The 27,362-nt window shown below is 39.5% G+C and overlaps 1 protein-coding gene across 1 annotated transcript in view; it reads left to right on the plus strand.

Annotated features, from left to right (window-relative positions):
- The window catches only part of FRMD3 (FERM domain containing 3), a 1,518,736-nt gene that overhangs the window by 650,218 nt on the left and 841,156 nt on the right, over positions 1 to 27,362 (plus strand). Inside the window, exon 5 of the mRNA XM_044082188.1 lies at positions 11,195 to 11,318. Within this exon, the coding sequence (XP_043938123.1) occupies positions 11,195 to 11,318 (124 nt within the window). The remainder of the gene's footprint in view (positions 1 to 11,194; positions 11,319 to 27,362) is intronic.

Genomic DNA, 27,362 nt, shown 5'->3' on the forward strand with positions numbered 1-27,362 from the left:
CAGCCAAGACCTGAGTTAGAAAAGATGCAATAATACCAGCAGAAAGCATTGCTCTTGACAAAACTGTGGAAGAAGAGGGAGTATAAATATTGGGGACACCAGAGTGTTTGTAGAAAATGATTATTTATTATTTACTTATTGCTGAACAGAAAAGAAGCAAGTTTATCCTGCAATTAGGGAATGCTGAGAGGCAGGAGTGAGAATCAAATTGTTATATCCAGCTGTCTTCAGAATATTTTGTCTTCTAGAAGTGAAGACATTTTTGGATGCAGAACAAGCTAAGGTAGAAATTAAAATTTTAGCCAACAAAGAGTAAGCCAGCAAGTTGAAAGTTACTTTAGTTCTTATTTTTCTGACAATAAGAAAACTTGTAGAGAAACTTTGCCAGTGAAACCTTTCCAATTGTTCCAAAGGAGAATGCCTGACTGATAAAAAAAGAAAAGCAAACAAGAAGCTAAGTAGAAGAATAGAAGAACCAGGGGTACCTTGGCCTTGAAAAAGGGATCAGTTTGGGGACATCATGATGAATACAAAAAAGATCAGCTACAGTTTGAAATGATTGTAGCAGTAGGATAAATCTAAAACACTAATCCCATTAACTGTAATTTAGACATTTTAACATTGGTTCTTTATGAAGAGAGGGATGAAAAAGACTGGAAGTTTGTTGACTGTGCTAAACTGATGGGAGGACTCTAAAGCATATTTATTTATTTCTCTATGGTTTTTCTGTGGTTGTGCACTGATCAGTACTGCCCAATTTCAGGCTCAGCTAGTAAAAAAACTAAAATAGTTTTTGTTCTTATTAATAATGATATACTTTTTTCATGATGTAAACTGCATGTTATATTTTAAAGCAGTTCTGTATATTATGCAGTCAGAGGCATGTAAAATGTGAGATGGAGAGCTGTATTACTGACTACAGTATACGCTTTTAATATTAATGTAAGAAAGTACTTTTTCTTAACTGTAGTGTATACAGGCTTCCTGCTGTCACAGGATATGAACGGTTGTAAAGAAGCAAGTTAAAGTTAGCATAATGTGACCTTGGGCTGCTAGGGGTATTTAAAACTGTATTGATCATATATCAGTAATGCAGAAGGTAGCACATTTACCTTTATTGTATAAGGCTGTGAGTTCTGTTCCCACACAAGGTAGTTGATTGCTGACATTGCAATGCATCATGGGGGGTACTGCACTCCTGATTGTCGTTTTTTGGATGAGACATTAAACCGAGGTCCCATCTGGTTGAGTTGGTGTTAGCTCAGATGGCTGTAAAATATACCACTACACCTATCAAAAAGAGTATGGGAAGTTCCCCATTGCTCTTCCCAGCCTTCCCGTAATAGTAGAAATACCACCTCAGGTGTCCCCTGAAAAGAGGCCACTAGCTTAGTGGGACTAACCTGGTCTGGGAATAGGATAAATAGATAGATAGATAGATAGATAGATAGATAGATAGATAGATAGATAGATAATAATGTCCCATATTTTTATTAAGGTGAATGTCTGGACTAGTGTTCCCCTAGTTTAAGCTATAAAGTTAAAAGTTGTGGGATATTCTTTCTAATTTTTACATTTGACTGTGTCTACTAGTAGTTGGATATTTCCACTTTTTGAGCTGTTTTTTTTATATTGGCCGTTGTCTTTCATTAGACCTTGTATCCCCTCTAGGCTGTTGTTAATCTGTAATAAAACTGTTAAATAGCCCGTTTAAGTTAGAGAACTTTTAACCCTACTGTTTTTTGTCCTTTTCTCTTCTCTGTTGTTGTTAGTGTCTCTTTTCCGTAATAATATTACAGTTCATCTCATTTGGAGAATTGTATTACAGCTTGTTTAAGTTAGAGGGCTTTGTCTTTATTATCTCTGTTTGTTCTGAGTAAAGGCCCATTAAAGTTAGAGGACTTTGTCTCTGTTTTTTCCCTTATGTGTTCTATTTTCTTCATAGCGTGACCCGTTTAAATTAGAGGGTCTAACTTGTTTGTGTATATATATGTGTAGATATATATATATATATATATATATATATATATATATATATATGTGTGGGATCCATACAGATGCTCGACTGCATCTTTTACAGAATCCCAATTTGGTGAGCATACTTGCGCGAACGTGCTGTTCACCGAAGCAGCACTTTCACGTAAGTATGCTTGTTGTTCCGGTCGTACTACGGTGCGGTAAGGGAAAATTCCCTTTTCCCCACTGTAGCGCGACCTTAGAGTGAGGATATTAAAGTAGGGGGGTGGGGGGTGCAGGGGGGCTTGCCCCCTGCATTCAAGTAGATTTTCTGTCTTTTTTTTTTTTTAACATGCTTTAACGAAAGCAATTTTTCGATGGAAGCGCTTTCGTTAAAGTGTGTCCAGTGGTTAGGTTGGTACTAGGCTATCGGCCCTAGGGCCCATACAAGCCTAGCCAAAAAATGTACCCTGGCTTTCGCCACCCAAGAAAATTATTTTCCTGTGCCCCTGTCGAGCAGAGCCACAGAAGTGATCCCCGGGGTGAATTTCCCATCCAATCATCAAGATTTTTCTTGAAGAGTGCTAATGAGGAGCTCTGTTTGACATAGATAGGTAGTCTGTTCCAGAGTATGGGAAGTCTCTGGGACAGGAATCTATCCCTCCAGCATGTTCTGTTTATTGTGGTGACAAGGTTAAGGTCCCTAGTGCGTGTAGCTCGGAGGGATTGGGATTTCTTTAAGTGGAGCATGTCCAACAGCTCTGGGTTTGACATAGCTTTGAATGTTAGGCAGAGATTGCTCCTGAGTAGGTGATATGCGATGGAATAAAGCTGTAGTTTTTTGAGATGGTCTGCATAGGTCATCTGCATATATATATATATATATATATATGATAAAAGTTTCTGTCCTGTTTTTTCATGTAGTTGTTGGTCTAAAAAATGTCTGGCAAGGAATTCATAGTTTCATAGTTTCATAGTTTAGTACTAGGCTATCTGCCCTGGGGCATTTGCAAGCCTAGCCCTAGAGATGTGGCTTTCGCCACCCCATGTAGTGGTACTAAGGTGTATAAATTTAGAATACTGTGCCTTTGTCTAGTAGTGACACATTGAATACCCCCTTACTTCTTAGTTTACTGTGCCTCTGTTAAGTAGCGACACAGGGGTGACCCCCGGGGTAAACCTACAATCTCCCATCCACTCGTCAAGTTTTCTCTTGAAGAGAGTCAGTGAGGGGCTCTGCCTAACATGGACTGGGATTTTGTTCCAGAGTATGGGAAGCCTCTGAGTTATGAATCTGTCCCTCCAGCATGTTCTATTCATGTTTGTACTGAGGTTTAAATCTTTGGCTCTCGTGGTTCTTATGGATTTTGATTTTTTGAGGTGGAGCATGTCCATCAATTCCTGGTTGGACATGGCCTTGTACGTCATGCACAGATCACCTCTGAGCAGGCGGTATGCTACTGAATAGAGCTGGAGTTTCTTTAGCCTGGCAGCATATGACATATGTTGGAGACCCTTGATCCTCTTGGTGAAGTACTTCTGGGGTCTCTCCAGCTGTTGTAAGTGCCGGGTGAGGTACATACCAAATGGGGTATTGTACTCAATCATGGGCCTGATAAGGGAGGAGTACAGTGGCATGATGACCTCCTTTGATCTGGATGTGAACCCCTTCATGATAAGGTGGGCAAGGTAGAAAGTCTTTCTAACCACTTTGGCAACGTGGGTGTCAAATGAGAGGTCACTATCAACTTGGGTCCCCAGGTCTCTGATTACTTTTTCGGTACTCAGTGGGTTACTGTCTATGTGATAATTTGTGGGTATTTTGTTTTTCCCAAAGGGGATGACTATACATTTCTTGGCATTCAGTTTAAGGCCTGATTCCGGCACCAGTTGTCCATTTCAGTGAGGCCTTTCTGTAGGATGTATGTGTCAGCTGGTGTATCGACTATGGCGCCTAGTTTGCAGTCATCTGTGAACTTTGTCAGCCACAACCCTCCCATGTTTGCTTTCACATCTGAGAAGTAAATGCCGAACAAGAGGGGTCCCAGGACAGAGCCCTGTGGGACACCACTTGTGACTGGCTTTGAGTCTGACATGGCTCCCGCAATCTTGACTTTATGGGTTCTGTTTTTTAGCCAGTCTGCAACCCATCTTGTGACATATGGATTTACATTTAAGCTGTTTAGCTTATCTATGATCCCCGAGTGGGGTATTGTGTCGAAGGCTTTAGCCAAGTCCAGGTAGGCTGTATGGACTGCCTTGCCCTCATCAATGGCTCTAGTGACTGTTTCGAAAAAGTCAACCAGGTTCAAAAGGCAGGATCTGCCCTTTACAAAGCTGAACTGGGTGGGATCAAGTGTCTGTAGGTCTCCAATGTCGTTGTTTATGAGTTCCATAATAATTCTTTCCATAGCTTTGCAAACCAGGCTGGTCAAGCTTATGGGGCGGTAGTTCCCAGGGTCTGTAGTGGAGCCTCCCTTGTGGATTGGGACCACTGTTGCTGTATGCCAGTGTTCAGGTACATATCCTGTAGTAAGGCTAAGGTTAAATAACATTTTTATATGCGGGTTTAGCTCCTCTTGGAGTTCACGTATCACGCAGCCGGGGATACCATCAGGTCCCATAGATGCTGTGTTTTTTGCTTTGTCGAGGGTGGTTCTCACCTGGACATCAGAGATGACAGGGAGGTTACATTCAGCTGGGATGAGTATTTCTTCTTTTGGAGGTGAGGGAGGGTAGAAATTTGCACTGAACCTGTCTGCCAGAATGTTGGCAATATCTGTGGGTTCGGTAAATTTTTTGTCGTTGTGTACTAACTCTGAGCATATCTGAGTGTTTCCGCCCAGGTTTCTAACATAACTGAAGAATGCCTTGTGGTTATCTTTAGTGTCGTTGGTGATTTTTCTCTCAAAGTTGGCCTTGGATATTTTTATGAGAGAACGTAGCTTTCTACTAATGCTGATCAGAGATGCCTTCCCTTTATGGGATTTTGCTCTGTCTTGCAGTAGCTTCCTTCTTTTGTTATACAATTTGTTTATGGCTGGGGTCCACCAGACAGGACGCTTTCCTTTGATGGAGAGGGTCTTGGTTTTATTTGGGATTGCACGATCCATGCATTCTTGGAGATGTCCGTAGAAAGCATTTGTGTAGGATTCAGCATTGTGGGATGTGGTTTCCATTGGCCCTGTGGGCTTAAATGATACCGTCTCAGTCTTGAGAAGTGTAAAATCGGCTTTTGAGAAGTTTCTCACTGTAGTCTTTTGTGCTGGGGGTGGAGGTGGTAAATGTATATCCAGGGTGATTAGTTTGTGGTCAGATCTCACCAGTGAGGGCAATACTTCCGGTGTGGAGCATTTTTTCCCCATGTTTGTGATGATCAGGTCTAGTATATTATCCCCCCTTGTGGGAGAGGTGACTAGCTGTTCCATTGCATTGGAGTTTATGAATTCCAGGAACCTTTGGGCTAGGGTGTTAGGGCTAGAATAGTGCACCCAGTCTATGTTAGGGTAGTTGAAGTCTCCCAATATGATGGTATTTGGTGAGACATTCATATCTTCCAATGTCTTCAGGAAGGCTGAGTGGGGTTCTTGAGATTGGGAGGGTGGTCTGTAACATGCAACCAGTTGTATAGCAGTTTTGCCTACAGTTAGCTGCACCTGGATGGTCTCCGATGCTTCATGAGTTGCCACTAACCTAGAGTTGTGGGTATCCTTGATGAATATGGACACTCCCCCTCCCTTTGTGGTTCGGCCTGGGTTTTGGGGCCGAAAAGCATGATACGAGGTAAAGCCTGGTAGCGCTGGGGTGCTCTCAGGAGCCTTGACCCAGGTCTCGGTTACAGCGCAGACATCGATGTTCTCCATACTGAGGAGTGCTTCGAGAGCCTGCATCTTGAGATTTAGACTTCTGGCGTTGAGCAGCATTACCCTTAATTTTTTTCCATTTTTGTTTTCTAAGGAAGTGGGTTCGTCTTTTGAGCCTTGCCTAAAAAAGGCACTATGGGGGTGGCAAGAGCCTTAGCCAGTATCCGGAAGCCCAGTGGTGACAGGTGCAAGCCGTCCCTTGCGAAGAAGCGTGGCTTGTCCAGCATGTCATCCCAAGCAGACAGACATTGGATCCCCCTAGAATTACACCAGTAATTGAGCCACTTATTAAAGCTGATCATCTTGTCTTTGTATTGTGGCATCATTCTTGGTGAGGGCAGGATGCTGGTCAGGGTCATACCAGCCTGGGCTACATAATCAGAGAGCTCCTCTATGTCTCTTTTCATGTAGTCCAAGGAGGTACGTCTCAGGTCATTCACGCCGGCATGGACAATGACGGAGTCATATTTGTACGTGCTTTTGAGTGACCTGAGTGCGTGTGTTATATGGTGGATCCTAGCCCCCGATAGGCAGCTTACCATTACCCTCTCCTTGCTCAGCCTGGTAAGTGGGACGTCAGTGTGTCTGACTATAGAGTCACCTATCACTAGTGTATCAGGCATAGTGTTTGGCCTTAAGGGCTGTGATTTATTGACACACCAATTTATTGAAGTATGTGTTGCATGTGTTATGTTTTGAGGTGGTAGATTTTTGGGTGTCTGCTTTGGGAGCCTCTGTTGTTTTGGTAAGTTTTTTAATAGAGCCTCCGAGTATGTTTTTGTGTTATTATGTGCTTGATTTGCAGTTGGGGTAGGTCTATGTGTGACTGGATTTGTTGTGTGTGTGGTTACCTTCTCCTCCTGTCTGGTCTTGCCAGTCCTGAGTTGAGAGAGTTCAGCCTCCAGTTTGGCTATAAAGTTGCATCTCTCACATGTATTTGTGTTTGTTGGGAGGAGGAGAGGGTTGTCTGTGTACATGAGACAATTATAGCATTGTCTCAAGATTCCCAGATTAACCAGCTGAGCAGGAGAAGATGCTAGCAATGTACCACTCGACATGCTAGAATATTTTAAGAGAGTAATGTGCCTTTAAGGAAAGTGGTTGGGGTGGTAGGTGGATGTAGTGCTACTTGAGTTTGAGAGTGCTTGCTTAGAAGAGAAGCTTTGAGAACAAGTGCTATGCTTATAATATAATGAGTAGACTGGTTTTTCTAAGAGTAGAGCTTTCTAAGGGAAAATTTGAATAGCAGACTTGGCGGAGCCAGGAAAAGTTTAACCCTGTTTAACCGGTGCTGCGCTATGCGCACAATCGCGCAAAGCAGCGCTAATGCGGATTTTAAACAGGGAACTTCAAAAGAGCTAGAAATGGTCCAAAACAACCAATTACTACAGCTCTTGTGCTGAGGTCACTCCTTCAGGGACAGATAGGCTGCTCAAGGCTCCCCACTCCCACTGGTGAGCAAAGAAACTTCCTTCTTATCCAAGTAAGGTAATGGACAACACAGGAACTACACCACAGCCCAGAATACAGCAAAGCCTGTAAACTGGTCTAAACTAGTCGAGGAGAGGTGGGAAAACAAGGATTATTTTTTTTTTTGTTTTTAGATAGAAAACACCCAGAAATACAGAAGGCAGCAATAAATCAGTTACACAGGCTAGCACACTTTAGTGGGCAGCCTCAATAGTTAAATTAAACAAACAAACAACAGATTTTCGATTAATGTTCGACCACATAAACTTTTAAGTGCAGATACTATAAAATGCAGCAAACAGTCAAAAAAACAGTATAAGCTTGTTTAAAATAAGCAAGAGAAGGTATTCCAAGTAAAAAAACAGAAAAAAATACTTAAATCTGGAAAGTAGTCGCTTTTCTCAGTTCTCTGTAGCTAGGACCACTCTGCAGGACCACGTGGAGCTGTCTCTGAGTAGTATAGCCAGAAAAAAATGCTCTGAGGCGGATTTTAAACAGGGAAGTACAGAAGGCAGAAATAAATCAGTTACACAGGCTTTTGTGAATCACAGAGATCTTTTCAGGGCACATGTGGTGAAACTTCTCCCAGAGGCAGAGGGGGACGTAATAATGGAAGACGCTGACCTTGCAGCAGAGGGGGTCTGCAAAATCAGGATGACGGAGAATCTTTCTTTGATAGGCCCTTTCAGCTCTGCTGTATGGAGGCTTGACTGCTCTGGAGGCAGTCAGGGGTCACTTATCTTTGTACCCAGAAGCCTGGCAACAAGTGATGAAAGACAAATGGGTACAAAGCATCATAGGCAGAGGTTATACCATCCCTTTTTCCCTTTCCCTCCCAAAGATAAAAAAAAGTTCCAGACGTTCCACCCAGTCAAATGGAACAGGCAAGTCTAGAAATTCAAAAGTTGCTAGACAAAAGAGTTATCCAAGAAGTTTCTGCAGACCCAGTAGGATCTGGAACTTACTCAAAATTCTTTTTAGTTCCAAAGAAAACAGGAGACTGGAGACCAGTTCTGGATCTCAGCATTCTAAACAAATCAGTAAAAAAGACCAAGTTCTGAATGGTGACACTGTAGTCGATACTCCTATTCCTGGGAAAAGACAATTGGATGTGCTGTATAGATCTCCAGGATGCATACTACCACATAGAAATGGGCAGAAGATCCAGGAGACACCTGCGCTTTCAGCTGTGAGCCAGTCACTACAAATTTCGGGCTCTGCCCTTTGGCCTCACTACAGTCCCTGGAGTGTTCCCCAAATGTATGGCAGTAGTAGCAACTCACTTGAAACATCTAAGTTTCCTGGTGTTTCCTTACTTAGATGACTGGCTCTTAACCGACACGACCAGGCATGTGCTAATAAAAGCCAGGGATACAACCTTGCAACTCTGCTCCCACCTAGGGATTACAGTAAACTATGAAAAATCTGCCTTAGTGCCTACTCAACATGTGGTATTCATAGGGGCAGAATTAGACTCAACACAAATGACAGCCCTAATACTTTGTGCCACTTTCTCAATAACAGAAAACCTAAAATAATGCCCATGGTGTTCTAAAATGTGTCGGTATAGGCCATATTAGTTTATTTGTTATTAATTTCATAGTAAACTAAGCATTATTGATTTTATTGACTACATTAGTAATGCTACTACTTTTTTAAAAGTTTCATATGAAACAGATGAAACTAGTATTCATTATCTTGATGTTTTACTTGCTAAAGATTATGACCATGGGAGATATACAACAAGAATTTACCGCAAATCCACTTACTCAGACATGTTTTTACATTTTAGTAGTTCCCACCCTTTAAGTCAGAAAAAAAATCTGTTGTTAAAGGCCAGTTTGTCAGGGCGGCCCATTTGACAACAGTATTTCAAAACTTCATAGCAGAATGTGATTTATTGAGTAGAATGTTTCCTAGAAGGGATTACCCCAGAGATTTTATTGAGAATCTTAGAAGTGAAGTGATTCAAAAAAATGGGCAGAGTAATTATTTTATTCCTATTTTAACTAATAATGATCATGATTAATTTTTGCCTACGTCACAATGCCCCCCAATAGAACAGGACTGAAATAAGAACTCTACACTATACTTTATTACTACCTTTAATACAACGAGCCTTGTGGTTAAGAACATTATTTTTAAAAATTGGGTAATTTTAAATGAAGATCGGAAAGTGAAGAAAAAATTGGGGGACATGCCTAATTAAATATATAAAAAAGGGACCCAACTTAAAGAATTTGATTGAACGCATGTATGCAATTAGAGGGGGTAAACAAATGCTCATGAGTAAATGTGGTTGCTGTTCCCTTTGTTAATATATACATGTAGGAGATTCTTTTCACATTAAAGATGATAGCTTCAGTAGTGAACCAAATGAATGCCAAAAACTACTGTGTCTATTATTTGTATATTTGACCCTTGCAATCTGCTTAAACAGGTATAAGGGATGGTGTTATCTAACCTGGCCAATGCAGAATGGGAAAATAAGGTTTGCTTGTTGTATGTAATGTTTGATGTGAGAGCTGTTACCCAAACTTGCCCTGTCCAGTAAACATAGTGTAATAGTAGCAGGCGCTTATACAACTTTTATTCTTTGTATCAGTCTCATATTATTCTGGCATTATTTAAATTATATATAAAATGTAAAGTTTTAGGAATCAGTTGTTAGCACATAGTTACACTTTGCATAATGGTGAGATTCATTATAGCCCACTGAGCTGTGGTTTGGAATGGAAATTCAAACGGGGACTTGGGAGGGTTACTTATTCACATGGAGTGCCTGGGAGATTACAGCAAGGGGAGCTAGGTGCTACTTGTTTATATGGAGTGTGAAATGGAAGAGGAATACTTATTGTTATGGAGAGCCATGCATAGTAAACAATAAGAGACTGCTATAAAGCCTGTTACTTATTCACCCGGACTGCCAGTTACATGATAACAAGTTGGGGTGGGGGGGGCTACTTAGTTACACTGAGTGCTATAGATGCGACTAGGTTGGGATGGAAGACACGGAGAGAATAACTTATTCCCATGGGGTATGAGAGCATAACAACAGAGGAGGAGATAGTGGGGGTATGTTAATAAGGAGACATACATCTGTAGAGTCAAACACATAGCACTGAATTACCAATGGGAGTGTAGAAGGATGTGTATCTACAAAACTGAAGACTAAGGGCAGATAGCAGGGGAACATGGATTGTTATAATGTGGGTATTTGATAGTGACAAAAAACTGAGCAGAACTGACTGAAATGCAAATTGGGAGTGAGGTGGGAGTGGAATGATTTGTTGGTGCAGAAGTGCATCTGCTAGCCTTACAGCATGTCCTGGCTGGTGCATGTGACCAAGTGACCAGGGCTGTAAAATGGAGGCTTACTATATGCCACAAAGTTTAAATGTCAAAATATTTATTGAGCACTGTGCATTCCATTCTTTGAAGGATTTGAGCTGTACAACATTAACATGCACTATTTGGTACTCATGGAAAGATAGGATTCATAGAGTAAAAAAGAACAATAAGTTGCAGAATATTCCAGAGATGCTGTTTGTATAGTTTACCTAATTTCAAGGGAATGCTAAGTTACTGTCAACAGAGGTATTTAACATATAAGACAGTGCACAATTAACATATTGAATTCTTACATTTGTCAGCCTCTTTCATTAATTGGAAAAGTGAAAGAATGCCTTGTTGCACTCAGAAACCGACACACAGTACTCATGTTAAATACTACTGGCTGAATGCCTAGATATACACATTAATTTCAGTCTCTGTGCTTAAGAATCATTCTGTATAAGAAAAGGTAAGATATGATTCTGTTGAATATTCACTGTGGTTTTTGTATTATTATTTTCTGTGTGCTTAATATTATTTATATTTGCTTTGTGTTTCCCCTGATTTAACAGCTGAATTGGGAGACTACGATCTTGATGAACACAGAGATGATTATATCAGTGAATTCAAGATTTTTCCAAAGCAGTCTCAAAAACTTGAAAGAAAAATAGCAGAAATACATAAAACAGAACTGAGGTAAAAGATGGGTGTTTCTGTGAAGTATGGATTTTTGACACTTGCTATCATATAGTGTTTTACACTAGATTCTTAACTAAAATTAGATACCATAAGAAACTGGCTTGAATTAAACTTGGTTACACTAATACCTCAATTACCCAAAAGTAAAGAAACAAAAGTTCAACTGATTATCCAGTTATCACAGCTTTGTAAATTGTTTTGCATGTGTATATGTAAAACTGTGCCCTGCATTTTGTACTGAATACTTTCAAATTGCCTAGGTGGATTTTGAAAGATAGTTCCTGTATTTAAATTAAGGGGAGTGGTGCTTCATTCACACTCTTTTCTTTGTATTCTGCCTTGTTTTGCTTAAAATAGTTGTAATTGCACTAAATACACATTTTTACTAATTTATGGTTCTTTCATTCTTTTCAGTTGTCCCTGAGCTTTGCTAACATCTTTGGCAGACGCACCAATCATTGTGTTAGTCATCAGAAATTAATAAGAAAATCCTGCTTACTACAGTGTATTGCAGATACAGTAGTGTAATACTGAAAATATAGTTTGCAGTATCATAATAGTTCATGCCTTTTTAACATCTTTTATACTATACCAGATCAGAATTTGCATTTTGGGCTGTCTACAATGTGATAGCTTGCATTCCTCCTTCCCAACCTGGACTTCGGCAAGGATAGAGATGTGTTTTCACTTTTTCAAATGAGTCAAGGAGCATGAATTTGTCCATTTGTGGAGCCAGCTGTGACACTGAGTAGCTAGCTGGCAGAGTCCCCCTTTACACAGGACTGCTTGTGACCTGATCTGTCCTTGTGAATGTGAGCAGGTCTGTGTTTTGTTTAAAATGCAGTTTGTGTGCAATTCATTAGTAAAGAGGATCAACAGAAAATCTGAAAGCTTGCTGCTGTTGGTGTAAAGTTAGGTCTGCTACTGGTGGTGCAAATTTGGGTCTGTCTTTGCAGAGTAATGTTGTGCTGTTAGACACTACTCTCTTCCCACATTTTTACTGAATAGCTCTAGTGTTTTTACATTGCTACATGATGTGATATTTTGTGTTGTGAGTAGATAGTATGCCTTTAAAAAATGTGAGAATGTGGCTAAAAATTCAGGGCTTTTCAGTCAGGCAATTAATTACATTACCTCATAAATGTCAGTTGATGTTTGTATAAAAGGAAGTTGCCTGCTGGAGGCAGGTCAGGAAGTAAGTTCTTCAGTTGGAGGTTCAGCATGGGATAAGCAGGTGCTTTACCCAAAAGGTCCAAGATACATGGAGTTTGACAGCCTAATCAGGTCTTACTGTAGGTGCGGCCTAGGGGCAGCACAGGTAAGCAATAAATATTTCATGGCTACTGAAATTGAACGGAAGGCCTGGCAAGTCCTAGAGCTGCTATTAGAAGAGGCTTTTTTCCCCCATTGACATGGAATGTAAAAATTATAAAATGGCACTGTTCTGTGTGTGATTATAGAAAACAGAGTGGGCTATTTTTTTAAAACAATAAACTTTTATTTTTAATGAACTTATGCCACAGTGTGTTTTAACACTTACATTTTCGGTGTGCACATGGGCAGTTTGGTAAACAATGTACCAGCATACTATTCCTCACACTTGGCTGCCAAGTGCATAATCTGTTTGGGCTATTATTTCCCTGTGGAGCTGCTAACATTTCCCTAATGAGTTAGAAACAGAGACATTTGTCCTTCTGTTCCCAGTGTGCTTATTCATAAGAGTTTTGTTCCCTGGTGTTTACCAGCATGCTTCCCTCTACACATAGCCATAAAGGAACTCCAGAATATACTTGTGGAATATAAGATGGAGTAGTTGGTACAACTGCTACAGCTGTTATTTGGACTGCCTAACATAATAGCTACTCACAGAAATGTGCCTAGTGTAAAAATTGAAAAAAAGAGGATGACGTGTGGATTTTGAGTGGTATGCTACCCAAGAAAACTGGGACAAATCATAGTGAGAAAAAATCCTGTCATCTCAGCTGATGGAGAGGTTAATGTTTGTACCCTCGAGGCACTTTAATATGTCAAACCTTAATATTAAGTTGTTTCTAAGGAAACGTAATTTTGAATTACTGTTTAAATCAAGTGGCGGTGCAAACAAGACAAAATTAAGAAAGAAAAGTACTTTTAATCTGCCACTTCATCCAGTATTACAGAACTTAGAATGTTTTCTGGAACTTGAGCTTAATAAGTTGGAAACAAGTCGAAACAAAAGGCAGTTTTTTAACCTAACTAAAAGTGAAAAGGCTACCCTGGAGCATTTGCGTTTTAATAAAGATATACGTATCATGAAACTGGATAACGGGGAAGGAGTGATCGTTATGGACAGAATTGACTGTGATGAGAGAATGTTTTATATGTTACTCCTGGGCAGGGGCGGCCCGTGCTATTGGACTGCAGCCCCCCCAGCTGTAAAAAAGAAAATAAAAAAATGATCACAAAATAGCGGACTTTCGCGCATGCGCACTAGCAGCATTTCCAAACTGCTGCTGAGACAGTCTGGAGCATGCGCAGACTGTCTCAGCAGCAGTCCGGATTAGGAAACATTCAAGAGCAGAGATCCCAGAAGTCTATGCAGTTGGACTGCAGCATCGGCAGGCTGGGAGTCTTGTCGGGAGAAGAACATCTCGCGGGCTGTGGTGGATTTAATGCTCCAACGGACATGGGAAGGATGTAGTGCGCAGGCAGACTTGTAGTGCTCCAACAAAGGGATCTACATTGTGTGTGTGTGTGTGTGTGTGTGTGTATGTGTGTGTGTGTGTGTGTGTGAGTGGGGATCTACATTGTCTGTGGATCTACATTGTGTGTGTGTGGATCTACATTGTGTGTGTGTGTGTGTGTGGATCTACATTGTGTGTGTGTGTGTGGGGGGGGGGGAATCTACATTGTGTGTGTGTGTGTGTGTGTGTGTGTGTGTGTGTGTGTGTGTGTGTGGGGGGGATCTACATTGTGTGTGGGGGGATCTACATTGTGTGTGTGTGTGTGTGTATCTACATTGTGTGTGTGTGTGTGTGGGGGGGGGGATCTACATTGTGTGTGTGAGGATCTACATTTTGTGTGTGTGTGTGTGTGTGTGTGTGTGTGTGTGTGTGTGTGTGTGTGTGTGTGTGTGTGTAAAATGCCCCAGGTGCTACATGGTGGTAGGTAGAGAATAATGCTTGAACCCTGCACCTTGGGCCCAGGTGGCAAGAGCCTGAATTCCCTACCCACCACCATTTGTAAAAATGTTGCAGATTTTTCCCTCATACTTGTTCTGTTCCTCATAAAATCTGTGGTTTCTGTATTTTTGTGTCCTTGCAAAGCCGTAGTGATTTGGTGCAGTGGTAGCATTGTTGCCTGACAGCTACATGTTCTCTGGTTTGATTCTTGGCTGGGGTGCCTTACTTTCTGTGTGGAGTCTGTATGCCCTCCCTGTTTTTGTGTCCTCCCATCTTACAAAGACGTGTCTGTCTGGAGTGTTTCTCCCTGGGCCTCTGCTAAAAATTAGCTTTTGTTCCAAGTCAGACTTTCCTGGTTAACAAATGTTAAAAATGACACACATTTGCATATCAGACTTCATATTCTTCAGAAAGTGCATAGTAACACAAAAGCTTTTATTCTAGCAGTTTTCTAAGTGTATAAGATGGATATTTGAAATTTGTCCATATTTTTGGGACTGTATTCCCCCATTATTGGCTTCATCCAGGTTTTGTGCTAAGGTTGAGAGCTATGGTAAGAACTGAATTCACTGAATATGTTTGGGGGCTATATTCCCCCATTACTGGCTTTGTCCCTGTGTTTTTTGCTAATAGGTTGAGAGCTATGGTGAGAACTGCATTCACTGAATGTTTGGGGGCTGTATTCACCCATTATTGGCTCTGTTCAGGTGTTTTGTGCTAAGAGGTTGACAGCTGTGCTATGGTGAGAACTGAATTCACTAAATGGTAGCCATTTAAGTTTCCGTCTTCCTCTTTCACAAAACAGCTGATTTGGCATAGTGGTATGTTGCTCTGACTGTTTTGCACAGGGTCCCCTGGGTTCAAGACGTGGCAGTGAAATGTATGGTCGTAACACAGCATTTTATTCTAGCAACTTTCCAACATTGTAAAATCAGTGTTTAAAATGTGTCCCTGGTTTTTGACCTTTTGTCCCCCCCAATAAATTTTGGCTTTTTCCAGATTTCTTGTGCTGCAAAGTTCAGAGATACAGCTGAGTGTCGAGTAGATTTTACAAGGAGCTGAGAGCTGCAGGGGAACAAAAGTTTAGTGCTGCTTGCTTATACTAAGTCTGCTTGCATTGTTAATAGCACAACAGGTAGTGTAATTGCTTTTGATGCAGAAGGCTGTGGGTTCTACTCCCACAGTAGGTAGATGCATTGCTGATACTGTACTGTGTTGTAAAGGGGGTGGATGCTACAGTCCTTTTTGGCAAAGATACCTAGTAACTATGAACCTATTATCAGTTTGCTATCCATTCCCTATTGCCGTATTACTAGCTTATTATTTTTTTAATGCATGCAACATAAGCAATTTATTCTTCAAGGGCAAAAGGCACTTTATTTGTAGATGAAACAATGACAGATAAAGTTGTTTGCTAGCAGCAACCTCTTTATTAGTTACAGATTTATTTAATGTGGATTTTACTACTTCAGAGAGTGTGCATATTTACTGATACTGGTGGACTATAGAAGGTTGAGTAGACTTTTTATGATGGAAATGTTCTGAATTGGGCAGTTTTGTCATTGGTGTATGCATTTTGTTTCATTGTTTACTGGAAAAATGTTCAAAACAATAAATTTAAAATGCCCTCTAACAACTGTACTGTATTGTACAAGGAATATAATGTAATACAGTCAGGAAGGTGTATCAAAGAGCATGTGTATGTTTCATGTTCAAGGGGCCTATGATTTTGAAAACAGCCCAGAGTTAATCTTTATCTGCCACTGGCAAAATGTATTTTCTTTGAATGTGAGTTTCAAGGGCAGAGAAGTTTTAATGCTAAGTCTATTTTCATTGTGAGACTGCATTGCTTTGACTGCGGTGGTGGTGCTGCGGTAGCATTGTCGCCTCATAGCAAGACGTTGTCCCGTTCAATTCCCAGCTGGAGCGTCTTCTGTGTGGAGGCATACGTGAATGGGGCGTGCCTTCATTGAAGGTTGTGTGTCAGGGCTGGTAACCCGGTACGTAAAAATCCACTACCAATCATTAGCGGACCGGAGTTCCGCTGTGGCGACCCCTAACCGGGAAAAGCCAAAAGACACAAAAAATACTGCATTGCTTTGTTTAACAGATATCTATTAGGGTTTGTGCTGTAAAATGCAAAATAAAACTTTCAAATGAAATCTAAATCATCGTAGAAGTAAAGCAGTATGCACATTACAGTGTTTATGGTAAATGGGGCAAAATAACCAAGGAATGGGACATTGGAATGGCTGCAGGGGGGAGGCTCCATTCGACAATGATTTTGTGAGGGGGGGTAGCAAACTCAGACAGCCCCGGTTGAAGTATACCTCTCAGTTGTCCATATGTTTGCAGAATGAATAGATATTTGCTTCTTATTTTTAGTTTGTTCCTCATAAAATTTGTGGTTTTCTAGCAAATCATTTAGGAATGAAGTCACTAAATGACAGACATTGAGTTTCAGATGTCATAACCTTCAGAAAAATGCATGCTAATGCAAGACCTGTTATTCTGTCAACTGTCTTAAGTTTATACAAGAGCAATTTTTAGTAGTGTTTGTATGTTCCCCCAATATATTTGGTCTTGTCCAGATTTCCTGCATTAAGAGGTTGAGAGGTATGTGCAAATCGCTTTGTAGAATTAGGAATATCCAAACCTCTCCATTGTCCCCAATTTTGGCTCAAAATGTTGCTCTCCCCTAATAATCCCTCCTCAAAATGGCAATTTTAGAAGAAAACGTGGAGGGTTTACAATTATATATAACTGTAATGATCAGAGTTATAGATTACTTTTATTTCAGAAATGCATGTAGATGCTCTTATTTTGTTAGCTGCTCAAGTTAACAGTGTTAATATTAAAAAGGTGTCCCGTTTTTGACAGGTTCCCAGCTGTATCGTGTGACAACTGTATATTTTTGCATCACATTTTGATCTGTAAAATTGTGGTTTTATGACAAATTAGTGGCAAGTCTTTAAAGATTGAAGTTAGAAAATAATGACAGACATTTGAGTTTCAGATTTCATACCCTTCAGAAAATTCGTACTAATGCAAGACCTACTACTGTTCTATTATCTAAGTTAATAAGAGCAATATTTAAAAATTATCCTTATTTTTGGGCCCGTGTCCCACTTCTAGTTCTATGTATGGCTTTGTCTAGATTTCTTGCTCTGAAGTTGAGAGGTATGAGTGTCAGAGCCATCACTGTCAGCCAGAGACATTTCAAATTGTGACATACTTGTTGCACCCCACTCCCCATTGTAGTGGCTCTGGATGTGTCCAAGGAAGGCAAGGAGCAGTTATGCAGTGTAAGTGTGCAGAGTATTCCCCCATCCAAGGTAGACCACAAGTATGACTGTGGTTTTCATCTGTCCTTGACTTTGCAGAATGTTCTGGTTTTCTGTCATATTTTTATACTGTTGATTTATGCTTCTTATTATTCAGGAAATGCATGCTGTCACAGTGCCCTGTTGCTCTGTTTAAGTAGCAATGATTTAATGACCATCGGGTAAGCTTGTCGGAGATTGTAAGATGCAAGTAAGCTTTAATAAGCATACTGTTAAAGAATTACCAGCATTGAAAGCCTTTTCGTTGTTGCCATGCCAAAAATAGTTACATAACTAGATAATGTATAAGCCTTGGGTATTGAAATGCATATGACAGTATTTGTAATAAAAGGACAGGATTACAGTATTTTCAGAAGCTCATTACATTTGTTGGAGACTTGCAGTCATCTTTTGTTGGAGACTTGCAGTCATCTTTGCAGGCTTACCTGTAAACTAAACAGAATGCCAATCTATCATGTGTGGTCCATAACTTGTGCAGGAATCCTTTAAGCAATTTATCTTGAGCTTGTTTCTTGTTTGCTGTTCATTTTTTACTTTGATCATGTCTTCCCCATGAAACAAGTAGATAGTTGTGTCAGGCAACAGGTCTTTTTTGGATAAGAAACATTTTTACAAGTGGGGGTATCACAAGGATTGCTACTTTCAGCATGTTACTTGGTAATTTTATAACGCTGAATATAAATTATAATTAGAACTGCCGTGCAAGGAGTAGTGGTTTGAGTTGAGTGCTGATTGTTTTTTTATACTTGATTTTGACTGGCATTCCAGTAATGTATTTAAAAAGTAATTTATTTTTTCATGCCTCACAACCTGTTTCCATCTGGCTATTAAGTAAGTTGTCATGTAGCCAATGCATTGAAATATTTTTTTTTCTACATTTCATTTTGTCTTGATTGGATTCTCGTAATGACTGTTTGGCACCCAGGGCAGCGTATTTAATTGAAGTTCCAGTTGTTGTGGTTTTGAGCATAGCTCCACCCCCTTTCTGATTGACCACACCCATTCCCATTGGCCCTGCCCATTCAGCTATCTCCTGCAGCCCTCCTTTAATTTGACGTCACCAGCCGTCACTGCTCCTGGGAGATATTTATATGAATGTATCTGGAAATTAGGTCAATATTTCCTATAGACAAATTGACGTTTATTTATGATTTGTTGTTGGACAAAGTTATTGATAACACTACATATGAATTTTTGTGTAATAAGCATCCAAGTATTCTCACAGTATTTGCTATCCCCAGAGTTCATAAAGATATGTTCAATCCCCCATTAAAGTTAATTGTATCTGCTGCTGGTTCAAAAACCTATCTTTTTGCGGTCTATATAGATCATAAGTTAAAACCTTTTTACGATTTAAAGACACAGATAAAGCTTCATGGGATTTCTTGGTAGAATGTATAAGGTTGTCTTTCATGAAGATGTAACTTTTGCTGCTGTAAATATAATTGACTTTTTCACTGTGATCCCACATGACATGGACTTAGAGTGGTTTGAGTATGCCGTTTTGGGCTTTGAATTCCTGACACATTATGATCGTCATATGATTGTGGAATTTATGGAATTAGTACTCAAAAATAATTATGTGTACTTTGAGGGAGACATTTTTCAACAAAAGTCTGGTGTGTCAGTGGGGCTACTTGTGCCCCTATATTTGCAAATCTAGTATTATACGAATGGGAAAGAAAGTATGTTATCAGTTCCCTGTATTTTACAAATTGTCTTCTTTACACTAGATTTTTGAATGATATATGTGTTGTATGGAAAGGATCCAGGGAATATTTGGTGGAATTTATTCAATACTTGTCTAATACTGCAGAATTTTTAAAATTCACGTCACATATAACAATTAATAATCTTAATTATCTGGATGTCTATGTGTATAAGAGTAAGAAATTAGGTAGATTTCTATCTAAAATGTATCAGAAGCCAGCATACTGTAACCCTTTTCTCCATTTCAAAAACCGAAAAAATGTCATTACCGAAATTGTACAATATGCAGATGATTCAACTTTAGTCAGCTGTGCCTCTAACCTCTCAGAGCTTCAAACAGTGACCCAAACTGTTTTCTCCACCACTGAAAACTGGATGCTCCAAAACCACCTCTTGCTAAATGCCAACAAATCCAAAGTACTATTATTCTCTCCCTCAAAAGTTTCCCCTCTTGATAAAAACTCATTCTACATTTTTAGCCAAAACAACTCTACTATAGAGGTTGTTCCCTTTGCTAAACTACTTGGGGTTACTATTGATGAACACCTAAAATTTGACAGTCCCTGTGACGATTGGGGAGAGATGGGCGAAGGCTGCCAGCCTAGTCAAATAGAATTTGATATATAATTCTGGCATTTGTAAATAAATGTAAAATACAGGCATGTTTTCTTGAATGTAAGAAAACACTGTGAAATGTGGAACTGCAAAATATGTGACAGCATTGCACTCTACTGGCCCAGTGAAGCATGCTGTGACCCTTTCATATTAGAATTTGGCTCCAGTGCAGCTGGATGAAAGTTTCATGCCCATTGTTTTAAGGCTAAAGTTTAGGACCAGAATTTAGATGTGGAAGGTGCTTTATTGCTCTAGTTTCTGTTAGAAATACATGTGAAATGTCTTCTGTTGTTGTAAGTTTCTGTGCCAGTGTTAGATTGCTAAATAATGCAGTTTGTTTGCCTGGGAAAACCTAAGTGTCAAAAAGTGATGTAATTTGGGGAGGGACCCAGCAAACATGTTTGTTAGTAATGTTTAAATACTATTTCTCACAAGAGACTGGGAGCATTTTGATCTTGGATATCCAACTTACCAGCACTCTGCCTTGTGCTCACATGTAAGTTTTAGCACTTTGATTTCTTGTAGGAATAGTTAAAGCTAGTAAAGATTAATTAGGTATTTTTCTTTGAAATCAGACCTGTCCTACTGTATTATTTTAAGTTTCTGTGTGATCTCTGAACTCTTAGATATCTCTGTAGTGTAGTAGTTTTGTCTTGTGTTTTAATTATTTATTATTAAATATTTGTAAAACCTTCTACATGTGGCTGATTTGTGTAGAGATAGTCTCTAGCGTACATTGCATAGTTATAGAGGTTATTGTAATAGGCCACTCTAAAGTAAGCCTTGACTGTCAGTCATACTACCATTGGATATTAATATTGCACAGTAATAAATGGACACCCTTTTAAGGGCCTTTTAATAGCTGATATTACTAACTGGGTGGTGGCAGTAATTACTACCGTGTAGTCTGGGTAAAGGGGCACAGTTGGAGAATCTGTGTCAGCCTTTCCCAGGAGTGTCTGTGAAGTTTATACTTATCTCAAAGTGTGCGTGTGTGTGTGTGTGTGTGTGTGTGTGTGTGTGTGTGTGTGTGTGTGTGTGTGTGTGTGTGTTGTGTCAGCTACTTGGCAGGGACACAAAGCACTGGTTAGACAGAGAGGGTACTGGAGGTTTTAGCTTGCCCAGTTAGGCTGAGACCTGGACCCTGTAGTTGTGCCAGTGGGGAGTCTTATTGAGGACCTGGTGAGCAAGGGAGCAACGAACCCCAGACTGACTGTGTTCTCTGTGTGCACTTAAGGGAAATTGTACTTTACTGTGTGCATTACTTATGCTTTTCTCTTCTATGAGACAACCTCCCTGGTGTTAGTGGTGAGGATTGAGGCTCCTTGATTGCTGGGCCAGGGCACGGTCGTCACAGTCACATCCAGCAAAACATTAGTAAAACACATATAAAACTTGGTATGCTATACAGAAACATCCACTTTCTCTCTCCTTCCACCAGACAAACTCTATCCACTACCTGTCTACTCCCCTCACTAATGTATGGTGCTCCTCTACTAACAAACTTATCTGCCTCTCTCTCCTCCAGATTGGAAGTCTGTTATAATAAGATTTCTAAATTTGCAACCAAAGCCAAATTCTCCTCCCATCATTGTACTGACTTCATTTGTTAAATTGGCTTGAACTCTCCGACCATCTAGACTATCTCCAAATTACTACAGCCCACAGACTAATTTTTCAACCTACTAAGTGCCCAGCACTAACCAACATCCTTCAACCTTACACCCCTCAGAGAACTCTAAGATCTACTCACCAAAACCTAATCACTGTCCACAAACCCAGTCATCCTGCTGGTCAGCTTCTTCTATCCTTTTCCTTAGCTAAAAAATGGAATTCTCGTCCTTCCTTTTTAAGGACTTGTGAAAACTTTGAAAACTTTAAAACTCAGCTACATTCCTACCTTACCTCTAACAGGAAATGCAACTGCACTCTCCCCACATAGCCTAATAATCAACCCACCCCTTAAACTCCTGGCTTAAGCTATGGAACCTTGCTGGCTAGGCTTATGTAGGCCCTTGGGCCAATAGCCTAGTACCTACCTATGAACCTATGACTAACTCTGAGTACAAGCTAACTTAGCTAACCTAACATAAGTGTGCATATTGTAAATAACATAATTGTACGTATTATAAATAACCCATCCTACCTTTTTTTCTCTCTTTTCCTTCTAAGTCTTTATTCTCCCCCTCAATAAAGTTACCACAGCCATCCTAAATATTTAGATACTATGTAACCAAATAATTTATTCCTGTTCTCTAGCATGACATGAAATTGTAATGGTGTCTTCTTTACTATGATTGTATGTGTAACTAAACTATGTAATGCAGAGCTTTTCTCCCTGGGCCTCCACTGAAAACGGGCTCCCTGAGCCCAGTGGACCTCTCCGGTCATCAAACTGGAAATAAATAAATAAAATACATTTCAATAGTGAACACCCCTTATCATAGAAAGAAGTATTGTCAAAGGTCAACTGGTGCGTGCTGCAGGAATAGGTTCATAGGTTCATAGATTAGTACTAAGCTAACTGCCCTTGCGAGCCATTTTAAGCCTAGCCAATTATTTCCTGTGAGACTCAAACCCTGCACCTTGTGTTTGTAAGGCAAACACCTTAACCATTAGGCCACCCTCCCAACCGACCTCTTTATTTGAGGATTTTGTGAAAGAAAATGGTAACTTAAAGAGGATGTTTTTACAAAGGGGTTATACCAATAATTTTTTAACTAATATTATCTCTGAGGTTACCATTTGTTGGAGTAAGAAGTTTGTGCCTATTTTAAATAGGAGGGCTGATGGGGACAAGATTAATATGGACACCCATACTGATGTTAACAAAGTAACACACCATAATGATAAAAATTACAGTTCTGCAATTTGCCTGGAATATAATAAGGATTACACTGACATAAAGGAGATTATTAGTTGATGTTAGGACTTATTTAGTCAGCTGCCTGGTACATTGGAGGTATTTAAGAAACTACTGAAGTTTACTTATAGGAAGGGGCAATGTTTGAAAAATATTTACAAGGGAAATAGAGTGCAAAATACACATAGGGTTAAAGGAAAGACTGAGACATATAAGTGTGGTAATTGTAAACAGTGTTCCTACATTAGTAATACAAACGTTGGACACTTAGTCATGGAAGAGATGTGTAACAGTCCAGAGTTACTATAATTATAACACTTTTGGGGTGGTTTATAGCCTAATTTGTTCACGTGGAGCCTTTTACATTGGTAAGACTGAGAAGGTCCTTAAGAAACATATCTATGAGCATGTTTGTGAAATTAAACATAACGTGGAAACTAACTCTCTTGCCAAACATTTTAGGATATGTGGTAAAAGGGGATTTAAATTTTATGTATTGGAACAAGTGATTAAAAATGCTAGGGGTGGCCAGTGGGAAGATCTACTGGAGTATGGAGAGTTATACTGGCAACTTTTATTGCAAGCTAACAGACCCGCCCTGTCTTAAATAATATGATTTCCATTGCTGCTGTTTTAAGATTAACATCTGAAAAATTATAATTTTTAATAATTAACAATTAATAACTTAATGTTTAACACTGTGTAATTTTAACACTTTTTTATGGTGTTGTGCATTTATTTTTTTTTCATTGGTTTCAGTGGATTTTAATATTTTTAGTTATCATTTAAGCAAGGTGCTTAAGAAATGTGTGATGTTTCTTTAACATATAATGAATTACTTGTTGCTAATTGGAAGAGGATACTATATATACACACTCTATTTTGATGTTTATTAGTTCTGATGAAGTTCATGTAGATGGATGAAAGCGTGCAACTGTTCTTATATTTCTCAATAAATTTGGTTGAGATTTCCGTAACTGAGCTGGTGCTGGAGTGTCAGCCTGTGGTGTCTATAGACAGTGGTTTCATTGTTTATTAGTTTTATTTCTCTTCCTTAGCTGCATTACTTTTGTTTTTTTTTTTCTGTTCCCAATGTGTTTACTCATAAGAGTTTTATTCCCTGATGTTTCCCAGTGTGCTTCCTTTTACACACAGCCATGAAGGAACTCCAGAAAATACTTGTGAAATATAAGATGAAATAGTTGGTACAACTGCTACAGCTATTATTTGGACTGTCTAACATAATAGCTACTCACAGAAATGTGCCTAGTATAAAAAATTGATTAAAAGAGGATGACATGGTGGATTTTGATTGATATGCTACCCAAGAAAACTGGGACAAATCGGAGTGGAAGAAAATCCTGCCATCTCAGCTAATAGAGAGGTATTGAAATATGTGTGTGTGTGTGTGTGTGTGTGTGTGTGTTATGTATATATATTTGTGTGTATATATATATATATATATATATATATATATATATATGTATTTGTATATATATATATATATATATATATATATATATATATATATATATATAGTGGGGTCTGATTACACAGACTGTGAAAAAAAAATAATAATAATAATAATAATAATAATATGAAAAAGTAAAGCAGTTTTAGCTGGAGCTGGGATGACTGCTAAAGTACTATCCATACAGCTGTATAACTTGAAATTTTAATGCTGACAAAAATGGCAGCTCAGATGCATTATTTAAAGCATGTTTTAGAGTTGTGGTTAGAACCTGATACTAGCAGTAAAAGGAAAATGGTAGAAATTCTAGCAGTAAACAGGAGCATTGCCTAGCACTGAGAGAAAGTGGGTGTTACAAAGTGATCCCAAGAACTCTGAAACATTAGTATCTTTAGCCAAATGCTTATTAATTAATTTCACACTGTTTAAAACCAAATTGTCTGTTTCTAAGTCTAAAGTTGCAGTGAGCAATGTGCTATTTTCTGTGAAATCCAAAGTAGCAAGTAATGGGGGTTTTGTTCCATTAGCACAAAAGAGAATGCTTGGAACAGAAATGTGAAAACTGGTATGTATGCTACAAATGAAATTCTTCCTATGGACTGTGATAAGATTGCAGTTAGAATAATTGAGTCAGCATTATGGCACTGTTTTATAAGAAAGCTAGAAAAGTGTGATGTGTTTTTGGAAAGAGGACGAGTTCAAACTGCTAGACTCTGGCAGCATGACTACCTCTTCATGTGCCCCATGGTATTTAAGTTTGAGGATAATAGCAAAAAAAAATGGGAGGTAATTTGCATTAATTTTCATAGAAAGGATTATCTCTTCACGTATGTCGAAATCTTGTCAGCTCTAGGAAATTATTTACATCCTGTAGATGTAAGCCCTGACTTGACTCGTGATGTTGTTAAGAAAAGATTTTTACTATATGAAGGACTGTGGAAAATGTGGGAGAAGTCAGAATCCGCCGGCACAGGGGGCAGATTGAAATACTTAACAAGAAAGAAGTAACACAACAGCTTTATATCCACATTCAGTATAAGAATAGGGGGAGCAAGATAGTGACATTCATATAAAGATCCAGAATCAAAACCAGGAGAAAGGAGTTAGCATAGAAACTACAAAAGGGACCAGAATCTGGATTGTAATGTAACAGAGATGTCAGTATAGGACCTGAAGATGAACAGAGAGAAAACTCTGAAGCAAAAATCAGTACAGTACTGAAGTCTGCACAGAGATTTAAAATGATGGCACCGAAACAGAGGAGATTGAAATGGAAAAAGCAGAAAATAGTACTAGAAGTGAAGAGAGCAAGACAATGCAGAGTTCTAAGTCTGTTTTTGTTCAAGAGGAGCAGGAAGTCAGAGAAAAGGGGAACTTTTAAATGGTTTGTTCATGTTATAGAAGAATTAAAGTGAAAAAAGATTTTTGTCTAGGACTTTCCTCAACAGTGAATCTGCAGTGTCAGTGTGTTTCTTGGGAGAGGAAGCTATATCTTCCACATCAAGACAAGCTAATTAAGAACATTGCGCTGAACTAGTATTCTTAAAGGTTAGCAACAAACTGTTTAAAAAACACAATAGAAAGAAGATACTTTGAGTGCTGAAAGAAATAATATAACCAAGGTTGCAGGGAATGATAATGAACAGAGTGTTCCAGTTACTACTTACCCCTATTATGAGTTAAAACATTAACGGAAGCAACAATGTAAGCATATCCACATTGTGTAGGCTCCTACACAGTGTTTATATTCCCACTAAGTGTGGATGATATTGGGGGGGGGTGTCATATCACTTTTAGGATATTTTGTGTTCAGGGTGCATGTTTGCACAGTGCACCACTTGCTGCAAATGGTTTGGGCATAGCTTTGTATGTTCGCACGACCAGACCACCCACATCACAGTCATGACATAGCCAGCTATGAATGGAAACCGGATCTCTTCAGTTACTAATATGCAGTTTTGTAAAGCTATACTGCACAATGCTGTGCATAGCGCCACATTGCACACTAATGTAGGGTCTTTAAATCATGTTAGTTATATGCTAAGCAGGTGAACTGCATCATAATTAGCCAATCCCACATGGTGGACCTATACCAGAACTGTATAAAGTATGCATACATCCTACATTCTGATTTTCCCTCTGTACTCTGAACCATTGGAGTAAAGACTTGGACTTTTTAACTGAGATAATGCTAGGGGCTGCTGCAGCTGTTCTACATCTGTGTGTGCTAGATGTTGAAGTCAATGCTGCTGGTGCTGCAAAAAGTAGGCCTAGGCTGAAAAGGAGAAGAGTGTTCAGACCCAAGGTTACCTTTCAGGAGCTACATGAGCTGGAGATTGTAGAGTGCTACAGGGTGGACAGGGACATATTACAAGAACTCGGTGAGCTCTGCCACCCTCAGCTCAGAGCCAGAGCTAGCATCCCGTCCCAGTGGAAACTAAAGTATGAGTAGCCCTTAGAATATTAGCTACAGGTACTTTTCAAAGACCAACTAGGAACATGATGGGGATGTCACAGGCATTTGCTTCCTGGATACTTCACCAATTCCTGTATGCTATGCTTGCACACACTAGTGAGCACATATCTTTTCCCCTTTCCTCTGAGGTGAAGGCAAGCAATATGCTACAGTCCTGCTGTGTAGCACACTACCCTGAAGTAGTGGGTGCCATAGATTGCACTCATGTACACATCAAGGCACCTCCTGGTGAGCAGGTAGAACCTACGTTAACCGCAAGGGATACCACTTCATCAACTGCCAAGTCATGTGCAATGCCCAGGGCATTATCATGAATGTGTGTGCTGGCAACCCTGGCAGTTATCACGACTCCCATATCTGGTACACATCACAGCTGTATCAGATGTTTGCTGGGGGGGACA

Source organism: Protopterus annectens, chromosome 9.part0, assembly GCF_019279795.1.
Source record: "Protopterus annectens isolate FY-2018-M chromosome 9.part0, PAN1.0, whole genome shotgun sequence".
Lineage (NCBI taxonomy): Eukaryota > Metazoa > Chordata > Ceratodontiformes > Protopteridae > Protopterus > Protopterus annectens.